The sequence below is a fragment of the Euprymna scolopes genome, chromosome 40 (genome assembly GCF_053919585.1).
Source record: "Euprymna scolopes isolate OS-2025 chromosome 40, ASM5391958v1, whole genome shotgun sequence".
Classification (NCBI taxonomy): Eukaryota; Metazoa; Mollusca; class Cephalopoda; order Sepiida; family Sepiolidae; genus Euprymna; species Euprymna scolopes.
Window position 1 is genome coordinate 13,683,358 of NC_136521.1, and position 16,253 is coordinate 13,699,610.

At 32.6% G+C, this 16,253-nt stretch overlaps 1 protein-coding gene across 2 annotated transcripts in view; it reads left to right on the forward strand.

The window, feature by feature from the left end:
• The window catches only part of LOC145265379 (neuroglian-like), a 148,089-nt gene that overhangs the window by 30,863 nt on the left and 100,973 nt on the right, over nt 1-16,253 (forward strand). For both annotated transcript variants that reach the window (XM_080121171.1, XM_080121172.1), the window contains exon 6: nt 3,721-3,823. In XM_080121171.1, coding sequence (XP_079977297.1) covers nt 3,721-3,823 — 103 coding nt within the window. The remainder of the gene's footprint in view (nt 1-3,720; nt 3,824-16,253) is intronic.

Below are 16,253 nucleotides of genomic sequence, written 5' to 3' on the forward strand. Positions count from 1 at the left end.
TCAATAAAAGTTTTTTTTTTCTCAAAAAAAAGATTGTTTTTACCATAAATTGTTAGGGGAAAGGGTTTTTTCAGGAAACCTTTTTTTTTTATAAAGAAATTTGGCAGTAAACGTTTCTTTTTAAAAACGGAATTTTTATTATAAAAAGAAAAGATGAATGCTTTATATGAACACTGTAAATAAGTGAAAGTAGAGAAAAGTTTTTTTAAGTGAATGTACAAATAATTTTTGTGTTAACAGATGTTAAGAAAATAATCAGGAAAATATTCCCATCAATAATTAATTAGTTATGCAAAAAAATAAAAATGTTGATTTAGTGTTTCAATATTTGAACAATGCTCGGTTGAATCCGATGATTGCCGGTCGAACCCTAACCATAATTGGAAGGGGGGGGGTGTCAAATTCTGCATGAGTACCATTCTTTTTAATTTCGTCTTGTTCAATTTTTGAGTGGGCTATCAGCGATTGCAAACTAACAAATTTAACCAAAATGCAAAAAATTCAACAATTAAATAATTTTAATAAGTGCTCAGCTTCTAATACAAATCCTAGTAAATCAATTCCCCTGATTGGTACGGTTGTTGTAAAAATGGAACAGAAACTTAAATTTAGCTCCGTTTTAATCTTTTTATTTTTTTTTTAATTGTGCCCCCTCCCCCAAACGAATATAATCAAAAGAATAACATTCAACAATTGTACTTTTATATATATATATATATATATGATTTTCAGAATGTGAGAGATTGTATATAATAAATTCCACAGCCAAACAACGTCGCAGCCCACAAGAGCCATGACAGTCAAAGAACCGGAAGTCCAAGACTTGTGGGCTGCGACGTTGTTTGGCTGTGGGATTTATTATATATATATATATATATATATATATATATATATATAAAACACAAAATATTTGAAAGAAAAAAGAAAAGTTATTAACGAAAGGGAAATAATTCTATTTTTAAGCAGATAAAGTCAGTTTGGTATATCTTTTTATTATTTTTTACATAAGTCCAACTTACCGTTCACATTGGAAATGTTGACATTTATAGATTGTCAGGTACGTTTACAACAAATAAACACTCCAATCTACCCATGTTAAGAATGGCTCTCTGAATAGATACCCCAAACCTTCCCATGTTAAGAACGGCTTTCGGAATAGACACCCCTAACCTTGTCAGCATACCAGAAAACCTATAAAAGTTGACATGTCGAATGTGAACAATGAGTTGGATGTAATGTAAAAATGTACCGAATTTAAAAGGGAACAAAATTTAAATTTCTGCTCCATTTTACAACAACTGTAAAGCAGAGCATTCTATGCAAATTTTACCTAACTTAGTGTATTAATGTTATTTTTATTTAAGTAAAGATATTTAGGTTTGGATATAAATTCCTAAACTCCTTTCACGCTAAATAATTTAGTTGACTGAAATAGGAATCTAATTGAATCTTTAATTTCCTGAATAGTAAAAAGATTTGTTGCTAACATCCATTGTTTAGGTACGGGCAAAAATAAAGAAATTTTTTGTAGGTTTCCGACACCTTTTTGATTGTATTTGAAAGATTAAGGACTAAACTTAATTTCCCAAAGGAAAAAAAATGTTGTAAAAAATGTTTTCACAGCAAGCTTACCAATTCAGCTAAATTTTGAAGTTAAATAGATTCATTGTTAAAATCCTTTTAGAGATAAATATTAGTTTTCTGCATCTATTTCAAAGATAATTAGTAAAGTCCTAAGATATTAAATTAAAAAAAAAATAAATACAAAATAAAACACCTTGTTTATGCTAAAAATAGCATCGGTAGTGTGAGAAATTCATTTTGCTTAGAGTTATATCGAATTCATTAATACGGACTTTAGAGGCTATTTTCGTAAAAATTATTATTTTTTTATTGTTACAAATTACAATGCTTTATTTATATAATAAAAGCAAAAATAAACACATTTTGTTTACATTAAGCGAGACCACCACAGCCTGTAGTGGTAAGATGTCATGTGATGGCAGGCGGTGATAAATAATTGTCCCAAAATAAAAAAAAAAAAAAAAAATGGCCCATCGTACAAAGAAAACCATCTATTTATTAAAGAAAAATGAAGTATAATGTTATACTTAAAGAGATATATAAAAACATGCATGGGTACAGTAAACATATTATACCAAAATGTCGAAGCAATCGTTCCAGTGGTTATTTAGACTACTAATAACGAATGAGCCAAGAATTATATATATATATATATATATATATATATATATATATATATGTCACTTTGTGTGTGAGAGTTCTTTCCTCATAGGTTCCGAAATGGTTGAGCCTATCTTTTGCAAATTTATGTCTGACAGTGTTCTTAGATATGTTTTGTACAGAAATTCATCTAGTATCAAATCAAGAAAATCCAATCTTAAAAAGAGCTTTTCTCTCTTCTAGATAAAAAAAATAATTTTTACAGGGGAATATTTTACTTTACACCAGTCAAGGGTGATAATAAAATCTAAACAAATCATTTCTTCTTTAAAAAAAAAAAAGATTCATTACCGTCTGGATATATAGCTCGGTGGTAGAGCATTTGGCCATAGATTGAATGGTCCCATGTTCAAGCCCAGGTGTACATCACTATTTTAATTTTTTTTTAATGAGTTCAATTTACAATAAAAGAGGTACCATTTAATATTGCTGCAAATTATTTCTTTGTTTGCATATTTTAAAACTAAACATGAATCAGAAGTGGCTTTTCCAGGGCATTCATCATCGAGCCCAAGTATCAACTGACGTCATATTGTAAACAAACACAGGCCGAATTTGATGAACAACATTATCATTATTTTTTAATTTTTTTTTGTAAATTAGTCCACCAGATAAATTATTCCTCATAATAGAGGATTGATTCTATTAAAAACGTAAAAATATGCAGGAAAGAATTAAAAAGCGACCATAGTTTTCTTTTTTTTTTTTTTTTTTGTTCATAAAATAATTAAAAGATGGAATTTTTAGAGAACCAATTTACCTAAAAAGCTAATGAGCAAAACAGCATAAACATGTTCAGATTATATATATATATATATATATATATATATAACTACTTCATTTATTCGCATAAATTTAATATATGAAAGTATAGATTTATGCGTAAACTTTAAGTATTTACTTCAAAAGTGCTCAATACGTAGGTAGAGCTAGTTAGTAATTTATAAAATATATATGGCGATTAAGCTACACTGAATATTCTGCGTTTCATCCACCTATAGGATTCGTCAGGCTTAGGCGCATAAGCCTGACGAATCCTATAGGTGGATGAAACGCAGAATATTCAGTGTAGCTTAATCGCCATATATATTTTATAAATTACTATATATATATATATATGTTTGCCCGTGTAGCTTTAAAAAGTCAGCAATATCTCCCCACCCCCGTTTGAAAACTTTAGAAGCCCCTCTTCTAGACCAAGGGAATGCCGTTCTATAATTAAGACATAATTCCATTAATTCAACAACATTATCTTAGAAGATGAATGATTTATTTGATCGTGATCGTCCAGTAGGTTGAAAGGTCAAAAGGGGGAGAAAGAGAGAGCGCAAGTGAGCAACAGTCAATTACGTTTTAAGTGCAGTCACAAGAAATTGTTAATCTTCCACAAGTGCAAAAAGTCTGAGTGAATATCATGAAAGTCTTTTCAGAGTAGAATGAGAGGATATTAAAAATTGTTTTTTTTCTTTTTTGTAGCACAAGCTGCTGAGCTTGAAGCTATTCGAACCTGGGCATCTCCCAGCGAACTGATATTCCAGGAAGGTGACACTGCTAAACTGAAATGTATTTGGTCCGGCAAGTAAGTATTTAAAAAAAAAAAAAAATGGACAAATGACTTATTCATTTTTTTTTCCTTGCTTGATTTTTGTTTTTGTTTTTTCCTTGCTTGATTTTTGTTTTTGTTTTTTCCTTGCTTGCTTTTTTTTTTTTTCCTTGCTTGCTTTTTTTTTTTTTTCCTTGCTTGATTTTTTTTTTTTTTTCCTTGCTTGATTTTTTTTCCTTGCTTGATTTTTTTTTTCCTTGCTTGATTTTTTTTTTTTTCCTTGCTTGATTTTTTTTTTTTTCCTTGCTTGATTTTTTTTTTTTCCTTGCTTGATTTTTTTTTTATTTGCTTGATTTTTGTTTTTGTTTTTTCCTTGCTTGATTTTTGTTTTTGTTTTTTCCTTGCTTGCTTTTTTGTTTTTTCCTTGCTTGCTTTTTTTTTTTTTCCTTGCTTGCTTTTTTTTTTTTCCTTGCTTGCTTTTTTTTTTTTTCCTTGCTTGATTTTTTTTTCCTTGCTTGATTTTTTTTCCTTGCTTGATTTTTTTTTTCCTTGCTTGATTTTTTTTTTTTTCCTTGCTTGATTTTTTTTTTTTCCTTGCTTGATTTTTTTTTTATTTGCTTGATTTTTGTTTTTGTTTTTTCCTTGCTTGATTTTTGTTTTTGTTTTTTCCTTGCTTGCTTTTTTTTTTTTTCCTTGCTTGATTTTTTTTTTTTTTCCTTGCTTGATTTTTTTTTTTTTTTCCTTGCTTGATTTTTTTTCCTTGCTTGATATTTTTTTTCCTTGCTTGATATTTTTTTTCCTTGCTTGCTTTTTTTTTTTTTTCCTTGCTTGATTTTTTTTTTTCCTTGCTTGATTTTTTTTTTTCCTTGCTTGATTTTTTTTTTTTCCTTGCTTGATTTTTTTTTCCTTGCTTGATTTTTTTTTTTTTCCTTGCTTGATATTTTTTTTCCTTGCTTGATTTTTTTTTTATTTGCTTGATTTTTGTTTTTGTTTTTTCCTTGCTTGATTTTTGTTTTTGTTTTTTCCTTGCTTGCTTTTTTTTTTTTCCTTGCTTGCTTTTTTTTTTTTTTCCTTGCTTGATTTTTTTTTTTTTTTCCTTGCTTGATTTTTTTTCCTTGCTTGATATTTTTTTTCCTTGCTTGATTTTTTTTTTTTCCTTGCTTGATTTTTTTTTTTTCCTTGCTTGATTTTTTTTTTTTCCTTGCTTGATTTTTTTTTTTTCCTTGCTTGATTTTTTTTTTATTTGCTTGATTTTTTTTTTATTTCCTTGCTTGATTTTTTTTTATTTCCTTGCTTGATTTTTTTTTATTTCCTTGCTTGATTTTTTTTTTTTTTTTCCTTGCTTGATTTTTTTTTTTTCCTTGCTTGATTTTTTTTTTTTCCTTGCTTGATTTTTTTTTTATTTCCTTGCTTGATTTTTTATTTCCTTGCTTGATTTTTTATTTCCTTGCTTGATTTTTTTTTTCCTTGCTTGATTTTTTTTTATTTCCTTGCTTGATTTTTTTTTTTCTTTCCTTGCTTGATTTTTTTTTTATTTCCTTGCTTGATTTTTTTTTTTTTCCTTGCTTGATTTTTTTTTTCCTTGCTTGATTTTTTTTTTTCTTTCCTTGCTTGATTTTTTTTTTTTTTTCCTTGCTTGATTTTTTTTTTCCTTGCTTGATTTTTTTTTTCTTTCCTTGCTTGATTTTTTTTTTATTTCCTTGCTTGATTTTTTTTTTTTTTTCCTTGCTTGATTTTTTTTTTTTTTTTCCTTGCTTGATTTTTTTTTTTTTTTTCCTTGCTTGATTTTTTTTTTATTTCCTTGCTTGATTTTTTATTTCCTTGCTTGATTTTTTTTTTCCTTGCTTGATTTTTTTTTTCCTTGCTTGATTTTTTTTTTATTTCCTTGCTTGATTTTTTTTTTTCCTTGCTTGATTTTTTTTTTTTTTTCCTTGCTTGATTTTTTTTTTTTTTCCTTGCTTGATTTTTTTTTTCCTTGCTTGATTTTTTTTTTATTTCCTTGCTTGATTTTTTTTTATTTCCTTGCTTGATTTTTTTTTTCTTTCCTTGCTTGATTTTTTTTTTTTCCTTGCTTGATTTTTTTTTTTTTTTCCTTGCTTGATTTTTTTTTTTTTTTCCTTGCTTGATTTTTTTTTTCCTTGCTTGATTTTTTTTTTTTCCTTGCTTGATTTTTTTTTTTTTTCCTTGCTTGATTTTTTTTTTTCTTTCCTTGCTTGATTTTTTTTTTTCTTTCCTTGCTTGATTTTTTTTTTCTTTCCTTGCTTGTTTTTTTTTTTTTCTTTCCTTGCTTGATTTTTTTTTTTTCTTTCCTTGCTTGATTTTTTTTTCTTTCCTTGCTTGATTTTTTTTTTCTTTCCTTGCTTGATTTTTTTTTTCTTTCCTTGCTTGATTTTTTTTTTCTTTCCTTGCTTGATTTTTTTTTTCTTTCCTTGCTTGATTTTTTTTTTCTTTCCTTGCTTGATTTTTTTTTTCTTTCCTTGCTTGATTTTTTTTTTTGTTTTTTCCTTGCTTGCTTTTTTTTTTTTTCCTTGCTTGCTTTTTTTTTTTTTTCCTTGCTTGATTTTTTTTTTTTTTTCCTTGCTTGATTTTTTTTCCTTGCTTGATTTTTTTTTCCTTGCTTGATTTTTTTTTTTTTCCTTGCTTGATTTTTTTTTTTTCCTTGCTTGATTTTTTTTTTATTTGTTTGATTTTTGTTTTTGTTTTTTCCTTGCTTGATTTTTGTTTTTGTTTTTTCCTTGCTTGCTTTTTTGTTTTTTCCTTGCTTGCTTTTTTTTTTTTTCCTTGCTTGCTTTTTTTTTTTTCCTTGCTTGCTTTTTTTTTTTTTTCCTTGCTTGATTTTTTTTTCCTTGCTTGATTTTTTTTCCTTGCTTGATTTTTTTTTTCCTTGCTTGATTTTTTTTTTTTTCCTTGCTTGATTTTTTTTTTTTTCCTTGCTTGATTTTTTTTTTTTCCTTGCTTGATTTTTTTTTTATTTGCTTGATTTTTGTTTTTTTTTTTCCTTGCTTGATTTTTGTTTTTGTTTTTTCCTTGCTTGCTTTTTTTTTTTTTCCTTGCTTGATTTTTTTTTTTTTTTTCCTTGCTTGATTTTTTTTTTATTTCCTTGCTTGATTTTTTATTTCCTTGCTTGATTTTTTTTTTCCTTGCTTGATTTTTTTTTTCCTTGCTTGATTTTTTTTTTTATTTCCTTGCTTGATTTTTTTTTTTTTCCTTGCTTGATTTTTTTTTTTTTTTCCTTGCTTGATTTTTTTTTTTTTTCCTTGCTTGATTTTTTTTTTCCTTGCTTGATTTTTTTTTTCCTTGCTTGATTTTTTTTTTATTTCCTTGCTTGATTTTTTTTTCTTTCCTTGCTTGATTTTTTTTTTCTTTCCTTGCTTGATTTTTTTTTTCTTTCCTTGCTTGATTTTTTTTTTCTTTCCTTGCTTGATTTTTTTTTTCTTTCCTTGCTTGATTTTTTTTTTCTTTCCTTGCTTGATTTTTTTTTTCTTTCCTTGCTTGATTTTTTTTTTCTTTCCTTGCTTGATTTTTTTTTTCTTTCCTTGCTTGATTTTTTTTTTCTTTCCTTGCTTGATTTTTTTTTTCTTTCCTTGCTTGATTTTTTTTTTCTTTCCTTGCTTGATTTTTTTTTTCTTTCCTTGCTTGATTTTTTTTTTTCCTTGCTTGATTTTTTTTTTATTTGCTTGATTTTTGTTTTTGTTTTTTCCTTGCTTGATTTTTGTTTTTGTTTTTTCCTTGCTTGCTTTTTTGTTTTTTCCTTGCTTGCTTTTTTTTTTTTTCCTTGCTTGCTTTTTTTTTTTTTTCCTTGCTTGATTTTTTTTCCTTGCTTGATTTTTTTTTTTTTTCTTTCCTTGCTTGATTTTTTTTTTTCTTTCCTTGCTTGATTTTTTTTTTTTCTTTCCTTGCTTGATTTTTTTTTTTTCTTTCCTTGCTTGATTTTTTTTTTTTCTTTCCTTGCTTGATTTTTTTTTTTTCTTTCCTTGCTTGATTTTTTTTTTTCTTTCCTTGCTTGATTTTTTTTTTTCTTTCCTTGCTTGATTTTTTTTTTCTTTCCTTGCTTGATTTTTTTTTTTCTTTCCTTGCTTGATTTTTTTTTTCTTTCCTTGCTTGATTTTTTTTTTTTCTTTCCTTGCTTGATTTTTTTTTTTTTCTTTCCTTGCTTGATTTTTTTTTCCCATTTGCTTGATTTTTTTTTTTAATTTTTTTTTTTCTTGCTTCTTGTTTCATCCTGCCCGCTTCTTTATCCCCATTTTTGAACTATATCTGATGATGAGGCCCCAGCTTTCAGATTTTGGAGAGTGTTAAGCCATCCCTCAATTGCCATTGCTCTGACTCGGAGTAGTAGTACCTGTAAGGGTCGCAACTACAGGTTAAATAGAAACCGACTTTAAAAAAGAAAATAATATTCAATCGTTATTCAGTAGCTTTGATTGGTATAACTTGCATAAGTTTTTCTAGTTTTTTGATAATAAACTCATGATAATTCAAGAAGCACATTAGCAACTTAAAACGAAAATCCTTTAAAGCAATAAACATCTTAAAAATATTATCCAAACTAGACTGGGGAGCAGATCAGGCTACAAAGTTCTAAATATACCATACACATATCAGATATAAAATGGACTATGGTTGTGCCTTATACACCTCCACTCACAAATCCTTCAAAAAGAAACTATTAACTATACAGAATCAAGGTTTGAGACTCGGCCTGGGAGCTTATCGAACCTCACCAATAGAAAGCCTGCATGTAGAAAACCACGAACCACCCCTACACTTAAGATGGGGAAAACTAGCGTTGCAATACACAACAAAACTGCAGCATACGAAACTACCTTCAACCTACAATTTACCAACTTTTATTCTGTGAAACCAAAAAGTATATCCTCTTTTGGACACGGATTCAAAGAAATAATACTACAAATTTATAAAAAACCAGACAACATAATTACACAAAATAAATGACAGACCATCATGGACATTAAACAAACCAAAAATTGGCCTAACACTCGCTGAATATAAGAAAAAGATTACAAACAATTTAACTAACAGAAGCAACTTTGGATAACTCAGAGAAAAATATGCAGAATATAAAGAAATATACACCATTTGGTCGAAAATAATAAATGGAACAGACGAAGCAAAGCCAATACCAAATATGACTCCCCAATGATACTTCAATATAGACAGCTGAACTACAAACTATCATCAAAATGGCTCTCAAATACATAAACAACAACAGACAAAAGTTTATCATGTACACAAACTCACTATCTTGTATCGTGGCACTTAAGGAGGGAAAAGCCAAACATCCGTTCATCATAAAAATCGTACAAGAATGTAATCAAATAGTTTAGGAGGGCAAAATAATTGTAATGGCCTCGATGCCAAGCCATGTTTGCATCCTAGAAAACAGAAGGATCGATAAACTGGCTAGAGAAGCCACAAAACACCAAACCATAAAAAAAAATTAAAATTCCACAAACATATAGAAAACAGGTGGTTAAGAAGAGTGGAATAGATGCACAGAAAACAAACTGCGTGAGCATCAGCCTAGAATCAAAAATGAAAAACAAAGTTTTGAAGGGAAGAAAGGAGGAAATTGTACTGAACCGAATACGAATTGGACATACAAAACTAACTCGCTCCTACCGTAACAAAACGAAGGAAATCCCAAACCGCACACTCTGCAACTAACAAATACCAATCAAACATTTACTGACAGAGTGTAGAAGACAAACCGATCTAGAAGAAATATTTCGGAACAGTAAGTATTGAAAAAGAAATCTAAGAAGTGCAGCCTCAACATGTTAAAGTACTTAAAAGAAACAAATTTATTTAAACTCCTACGAAATAATCTAGTAACATTTTACCCGAGACAAACAAACCCTTTACATTTGAAAACAAACTTTTCGGAAAATTTAAAGCCTCTTGCTTCTGAAGATAAACTTTTTAAGAAATTTAAAACTTTCTATGTCAAACCTTTTCTTGGCATTAAATGATCCCTAGAGGTGGAAATGCTGTTAAGCAAACGCACTCACTCACTAAGACAGAAGCTTTGTTCATGGAATCTACATTTAGGTTTAGGCACAGATAAAGTGGGGGAAATTATTGATAATGGTTGCAGCTAGACGGGTGTTTTTTGTAAAAGTCAGGACAGGGGAGGGGAATATAGATTGGAGCTCAGACAAGCACTTGCCATGAAAATAACGATAAAGCAGAGATAGACTCGCTATTTCTTTTCTGAGGGAAAGAGGTTGCATGGAAAAGGAAAGGGCACCCTCTACTAGGCTACAAAGGCTACGAAGTCTATTTTGAACTGTCAAGGCAGGATAAGCTGCTTCTAGCAGCTCCTGTCCAGATGTGGCAACAGTACTCCATCTTTGTACATACCTGGATAATATACAGGTAGAGAATTGTATCATGAGTGAGATATCTACTGGAGCAGTAGGACGATCTCACCATATTTCCAGCAGCATTGGCAACAGATTTGATAGTGGTACGTATTCCATCTCAGATCAGGAGTAAAGGTCAGACCTAGAAGTTTGTCAAAAGATGGAGCTTCCCCAAGACAAGAGCCATTCATTTCCATTGTTGCCAGACAGATCAGAGCGTTGATGATGAAAAAATCTAAGCTTGGTCTTAGATGCATTAAAAGTAACCAGCCACCTCTTTCCCCATTGCACCACATGATCAAGATCAGAGAGAACTTGGTTGTTTACAACCTTTGAAGTGTTGCCAAAGATGGTAATATTGTCAGCATAAATGTCTACAAATGATGTTAGGATGTAATTTGTGAGGATCATTAATATAGATCAGAAAGAGAGTTGAACCCAGGATGGACCCCTGATGGACTCTGGCATTAATAGTGTAAGCTTCTGATTTATGCCCATCAACCACTACTCTTATGAGCCTGTCAGAGAGAAATAATCTAATAATTGAAAACATTTTCAGCTATACCAGAGCTGGAGATTTTGTGGAGTAGACCTTTATGCCATACCCTATTAAAGGCCTTTGATATGTCAAGGGCAGTTGCCCTAGAAAGGAAGCCTCTGTCAAGTGATTCGCTAATCCTATGGGATATCACTGTTCGCACATCTGCTGTAGATCTAGCAGAACAGAAACCATATTGTATGTCACATTATTTTTGCTGAGGTGGTTAACTACTTCTCTATTTAACAGATTCCAGCAATTTATTCATGATGCACAGGAGACTGATTGGTCTGTATTGAGAGGGAGATGAGCGATCACCTGAATTTTTAAACACAGGACATACTGATGAGGTTTTCCATGATGTTAGGAAGCAATTCTCCTTAAGACAATGCTTAAACAGCTTTGTAAATATGGTTGAAGCTTTTTGAGCACTAAAATAAGAATGACGTCAGGGCCAGTCATTTTACTGGAAGCTGGGTTTTTGATTAGCTTGGCAACATCACGCACAAATATTTGTATGTCACATAGCGTGTTTTCAGACAGGATGAAATACGGGGAGTTAGCAGACCTGATTGCATAGGGTAGAATTAGCTGCAAAGTTTTTGGCAAAGAGTTTTGGCTTTGTCCAATGCTGACCAAATTACTTCAGGTCCATTAAGGATAGATGGGATAGAGCACACACTTTTGTTTAGGATCCTGATTTTTATTTTCCAAAACTGGTAGGAACCAAGCTGCTGCTCAGCTATTTTGGAATTAACGAACTGAGCATACGACTCTCGCGCTTTCTTTATTAATCTTTTACTTTGGTTGCTGGCAGTCCTAAAGGCGACTTTAGTCTCAGTACGTCTATTACATTGACAGTAATGGAAATATTGTGTGTGTGTGCGCGCGTGCGTTCCCACAAGGGTGCGTACTGGCCCCAACACTGTTCACCCTATTTCTGACAGCCGTCCTAATGCTTCGTCATCAAAGCATCGAAGTAGGTGTCTTCATCCACACACGCTCTGATGGGAAACTGTTCAACCTTGCAAGACTGAAGACCAAGACAAGGAGGGAGCTGATAATAGAACTACTGTTCGCAGAAGACACTGCTCTGATAGCTCACAATCAAGCTCAGATGCAAAGGATAGTTGATACCTTCTCTCAAACAGCCGGGAAGATAGGCCTACAAATCAACATAGAGAAGACTGAACTGATGTATCAGCCCTCACCAGATAACGACCCGCAAGAGCCTATAATAATAACAATCAACGGCAAGGTGCTAAAAGTTGTTGAAAACTTCAAATACCTTGGAAGCACTCTAAGCACTGATAACCGGGCTGACAAAGAAATAAGCTGCCGAATCCAAAGCGCATGTGCCTCCTTTGGCAAGCTAGAAAAGAGGCTCTGGACAAGGGCTGGTATCCGGCTAGAGATGAAGTGCAGAGTCTACAAAACTATCATCCTGCCAGCCCTGCTGTACTCAGCAGAGACCTACACTCTGTATAGAGAACACGTAAGGAGATTGGAAGCCATCAAACAGACACCTGAGAAGGATCATGAAGATCAAATGGAGTGACTTTATACCAAACACGGAAGTTCTCAGGAGACCAAACCTAAATAGTGTGGAAGCTACCCTTGCTACTATGCAACTATGATGGACCGGGCACATTACTAGAATGGAAGAAAACTGAATTCCAAAGATTATCTTCTACGGGGAACTGGAAAATGGAACCCGCAAGATAAGAGGTCAGAAGCTTCGCTACAAAGTTGTAACAAAGCGGCACCTGAAGGCAATGAACATCAATGTCGAGAGTTAGGAGGAACAAGCCAAAGAAAGGAGTGGTTGACGGAACAGTCTCCACAAAGGAAAGAGAGAAAGACTGGAGAAACCTTAGAGCTGAGACACTATAGACGACACAATCCTTGCACCCACATATGCAGTGCTTGTGACCGTATGTTTCACACAGAAAGAGGACTATGCCAACACTGAAGGATAAAGCACTAAGGCCCTGACTAGTCATCGTCAAGACTGACGGACTGCATGATGATGACGAATAGAAATAGTGATTTCCATGCGCAATGGCAGCAGCACATTCCGAAGAGAACCATGACTGGCTGTTAGGTTTTTGCTGGAATTTTTTGGAGGGTATGAAGCAGTCTATGCCTACAGTTAACCATTCTGTCGAGTCTGATACTATGCAGGACACATTCTTTTTAAACATGGAACATAGAGATAGATCTTATATAAATGTAGGAAAGTTATCCCAGTCAGTCATAGAGTATCGATAGACTGTACAATGGCTAGGTATGTGTGAGGACTTATTATATTTTGTTTTTATCTTAATAGAGAAAACTGAGTGGTTGGAAGATCCCAGTGGGGACAGAACGGAAGATGAACATAGCTCAGGGCAAGTTGTGAGAAAAAGGCCTAGGAGACTTGCATACTGACCATCAGTGTCGGGCGTCAGAACAATCTGAGTTACCTCATAAGCAATGGAGAAATCATGACAGAACCTCTCCTCATCTGTCTTGTTTGAGTGGACTAACCATTCCACATTGTGAACATTGAAATCTTCACAGACGTGAATGTTAACTGAAGGATAAGCAAACAGGATGTGATCAATTTTCTCAGATATTCTCTTCAAGATAGTAACTCTGTTATGGGAGCAATAAAGAGCAAATATAAATGCAGTGGTGTGAGCAAGTGAAACCCGAGAACACATATAGGACAATTTAGTGTCTTCTCTGGAGATGTCCATACCACATGGAAAGCCATCTCTAATGTAGGCACATATTCCATGCCCATGTAGATCTTAGGGGTCAGATTAGGATGTTAAATTAGAATATTCTTTAATTATGGACTCCTCTAGAAAAATAGTCGGTCCAATGCCAGTTTTGCTTAGGAAGAATAGGTCTGGTTTGATCTCCTGTAATTGAATTTCAACCTCTGGAATGGTTGAAATGTAGACCCCTGATGTTAGAGAAGGAGACATGGTAGTGGTGGTTTATGTTGGAAGTTGGAGTTCTGGGTTTAATTGTGTATTCTTTCTGGAAACTTTTCACGATGGAATGTTAGGATTTGTGGAATAGGTCGACAGACTTGGTTAGAGTAAGGCAGAGAGGGAAAGTAAGGAAGAAAAAGAGTAATATTTTTGTAGACCATGATAAGTGATACGGTAAAGCCGTGACAATACTAACATGGTATTGAGAAGCCACACTAGAAGCTACTGCATGGTCCAGGGTGTATTTACCAAATGGTAATACAGCAGCCTCAGTACTTTGCACCTGCTGATAGGACAACCTCCTTAGTGATTAGTTCAAGGTTCAGGTCCCTGACTATCGGGTGGATAACATCAGCCCAGAAAAACCTTTACCTCTAGTACCCTTATTAGCGATATGGTTACAAGGACAGAAAAAGAAACAGAAAATTTCCGACATCTCAGGCTACTGCTCATGCCAAAACAGCTTTTTTACTTTATGCTTTGCTTCCTCAGTGATACGGACTTGCCCTTTTCGATCATTACACGGCATGAAAGAAGTGGTGATTTTAACATCCAAGGCTGTGTTTGTCAGAGTGACTGCCACATACAGAGTAACCAACCGGAACCCAGAATGGCAGAATTTGGTAACATCACTCACTGGATGTTGTTGTAGGCGAGAAGGGGTAGAACAGGAGTGTAGGGAGGGGTCTTCGGAGGGAAGAGAAAGGGGATGCAGTGGAGGGGGGGGGGCAAGTAAATAGGGACTGTAATTAAGAGCCCAAGTTAAGACTTGTGAAAAATCAGTGTTTAATTTTTCAACGAATAATTATTTTATTATTGTTACTTTATGCAAAAAAGATCAGTCGTTGAATTGTTATTCTTCATCTTTTTGGCTTGAAATGACTTTTGGTTCCTCAGTGGTATAGACCTTGGTGACCAGTGCCGGACGACTTGCCCTTTTCAATATTTTTTGAATTTTTTTTTTTTACAACATGGGGAAAAATGGTGATTCGTAGGACAGGGCCTTTCAACATAGTGATCACCAGATACTGAGACCCAGAGCGTTCAAATTTGTCACTTATTGGATATCGTAATGGAAAGGGGATACAGATCATACTATCTGAAGATACTGACATGCTGTAAAAAAAATGCACCAAACATTGATGTTATTGTTTTTTTCCTTTTCAAAACCTGATTGAGTTTTGTAAAGTCAAAAATAAAAACATTTTCCTTTTACAAAACAATCAATCCAAACTCCATGCATAAATATTTGAAGATATAAAGAGCTTTAAAAACTATTTCCAAAATTAATGGATTCAGCATTAAATAACCCAAAAAGGGTTAATCTATAATATAAATCTCACCTGGCTGTTTAAATGTATGTTTGTATGTCTGCCTAAAATTTTTGACAGAAGCAACAGATTTTGGTACTCTTATATAATTTGACCCGGATCCTCGTGATTTCTTGTCAAGCCCAGATCGGGCGAGACCGGCAATCATCGGTGACAGCCGAGCGGCATAACAGATGCAGGCTAAGGAAAAAAAGCAAAACGAAACGAAAAAAAAACCTAAAAATTTTCAAATAACAAGAAACTTGCCTTTAAAAAAACAAATGTTTATTTAATTTATTGTATTTTTTTTTTTTTTATAATTATCAACAAGAAGTTTTTTTTTTTTTTTTTAAATTTATCTGCAAAAAAAGGTTGATTACCAGTATAACTGTTAGGTGTAAGTATAATTTTTTGTTTCATTTTATTTATTTTTTTTGCATAATATTTATCAGCAACAAGTTTTTTTTTTCTTAATTTATCTGCAAAAAAAAAAAGAAAAAAAGGTTGTTTACCTGTATAATTGTTATGTTAGGTGTAAGTACAATTTTTTGTTTAATTATTAGTATTTTTTAAATTTTTTTATCAAAAATCTTTTTTTTTTTTTTTTTTTTAATCTTTTTTAAACGGTTATTTACTGACGGAAGAACTTTCTGGAGAGGAGGATATTTCCTTAGGAATCTTTTGCTTCGTTCGACTGTTGATCGGCCATCAACAGCAAAGAGAGAGTTGATGGGGCAGAGGAAATGGGAGAAAGCTCCCCAACCGGGTAGCTTTCGGAAATATGATTTATGATGGAGACAAAAGGATCATTTCCAAATTTTTGTCTCCACATAAATTCTAGTAAATATGTACCCAGAAACTCCCGGGTCCCGGCTAGTCCCACATTCTTGCTCGTTACGCTGTTTTGCTTCCTTCCACATCCTCTCGACGTGGTTCATTGTTGCCTTCATCGTAGGGTCTACAAAGTGAATACTATGATTCACAGTGAGGTGTTGGAACCCTTCTCCTCCAACTTTGTTATAGACCTTCCAACAGTTGGAAACGACTGTTGTACCTGGAAGAATATATTTTTTTTATTATTGGAAGGAAGGTTTCGGCGTTTCGTTTTGGGATGGTGACCAAAAAACCCTCCTTGTCGGTCATATCATAGCCACCGAAGACCCAGAGCGGTTCGAGGATTCTCCCAATGTTATGTTTCCTCCGGTTGAATAAGGATTCGTCTATTTCTACAATGTGGCCTGGGCCTCC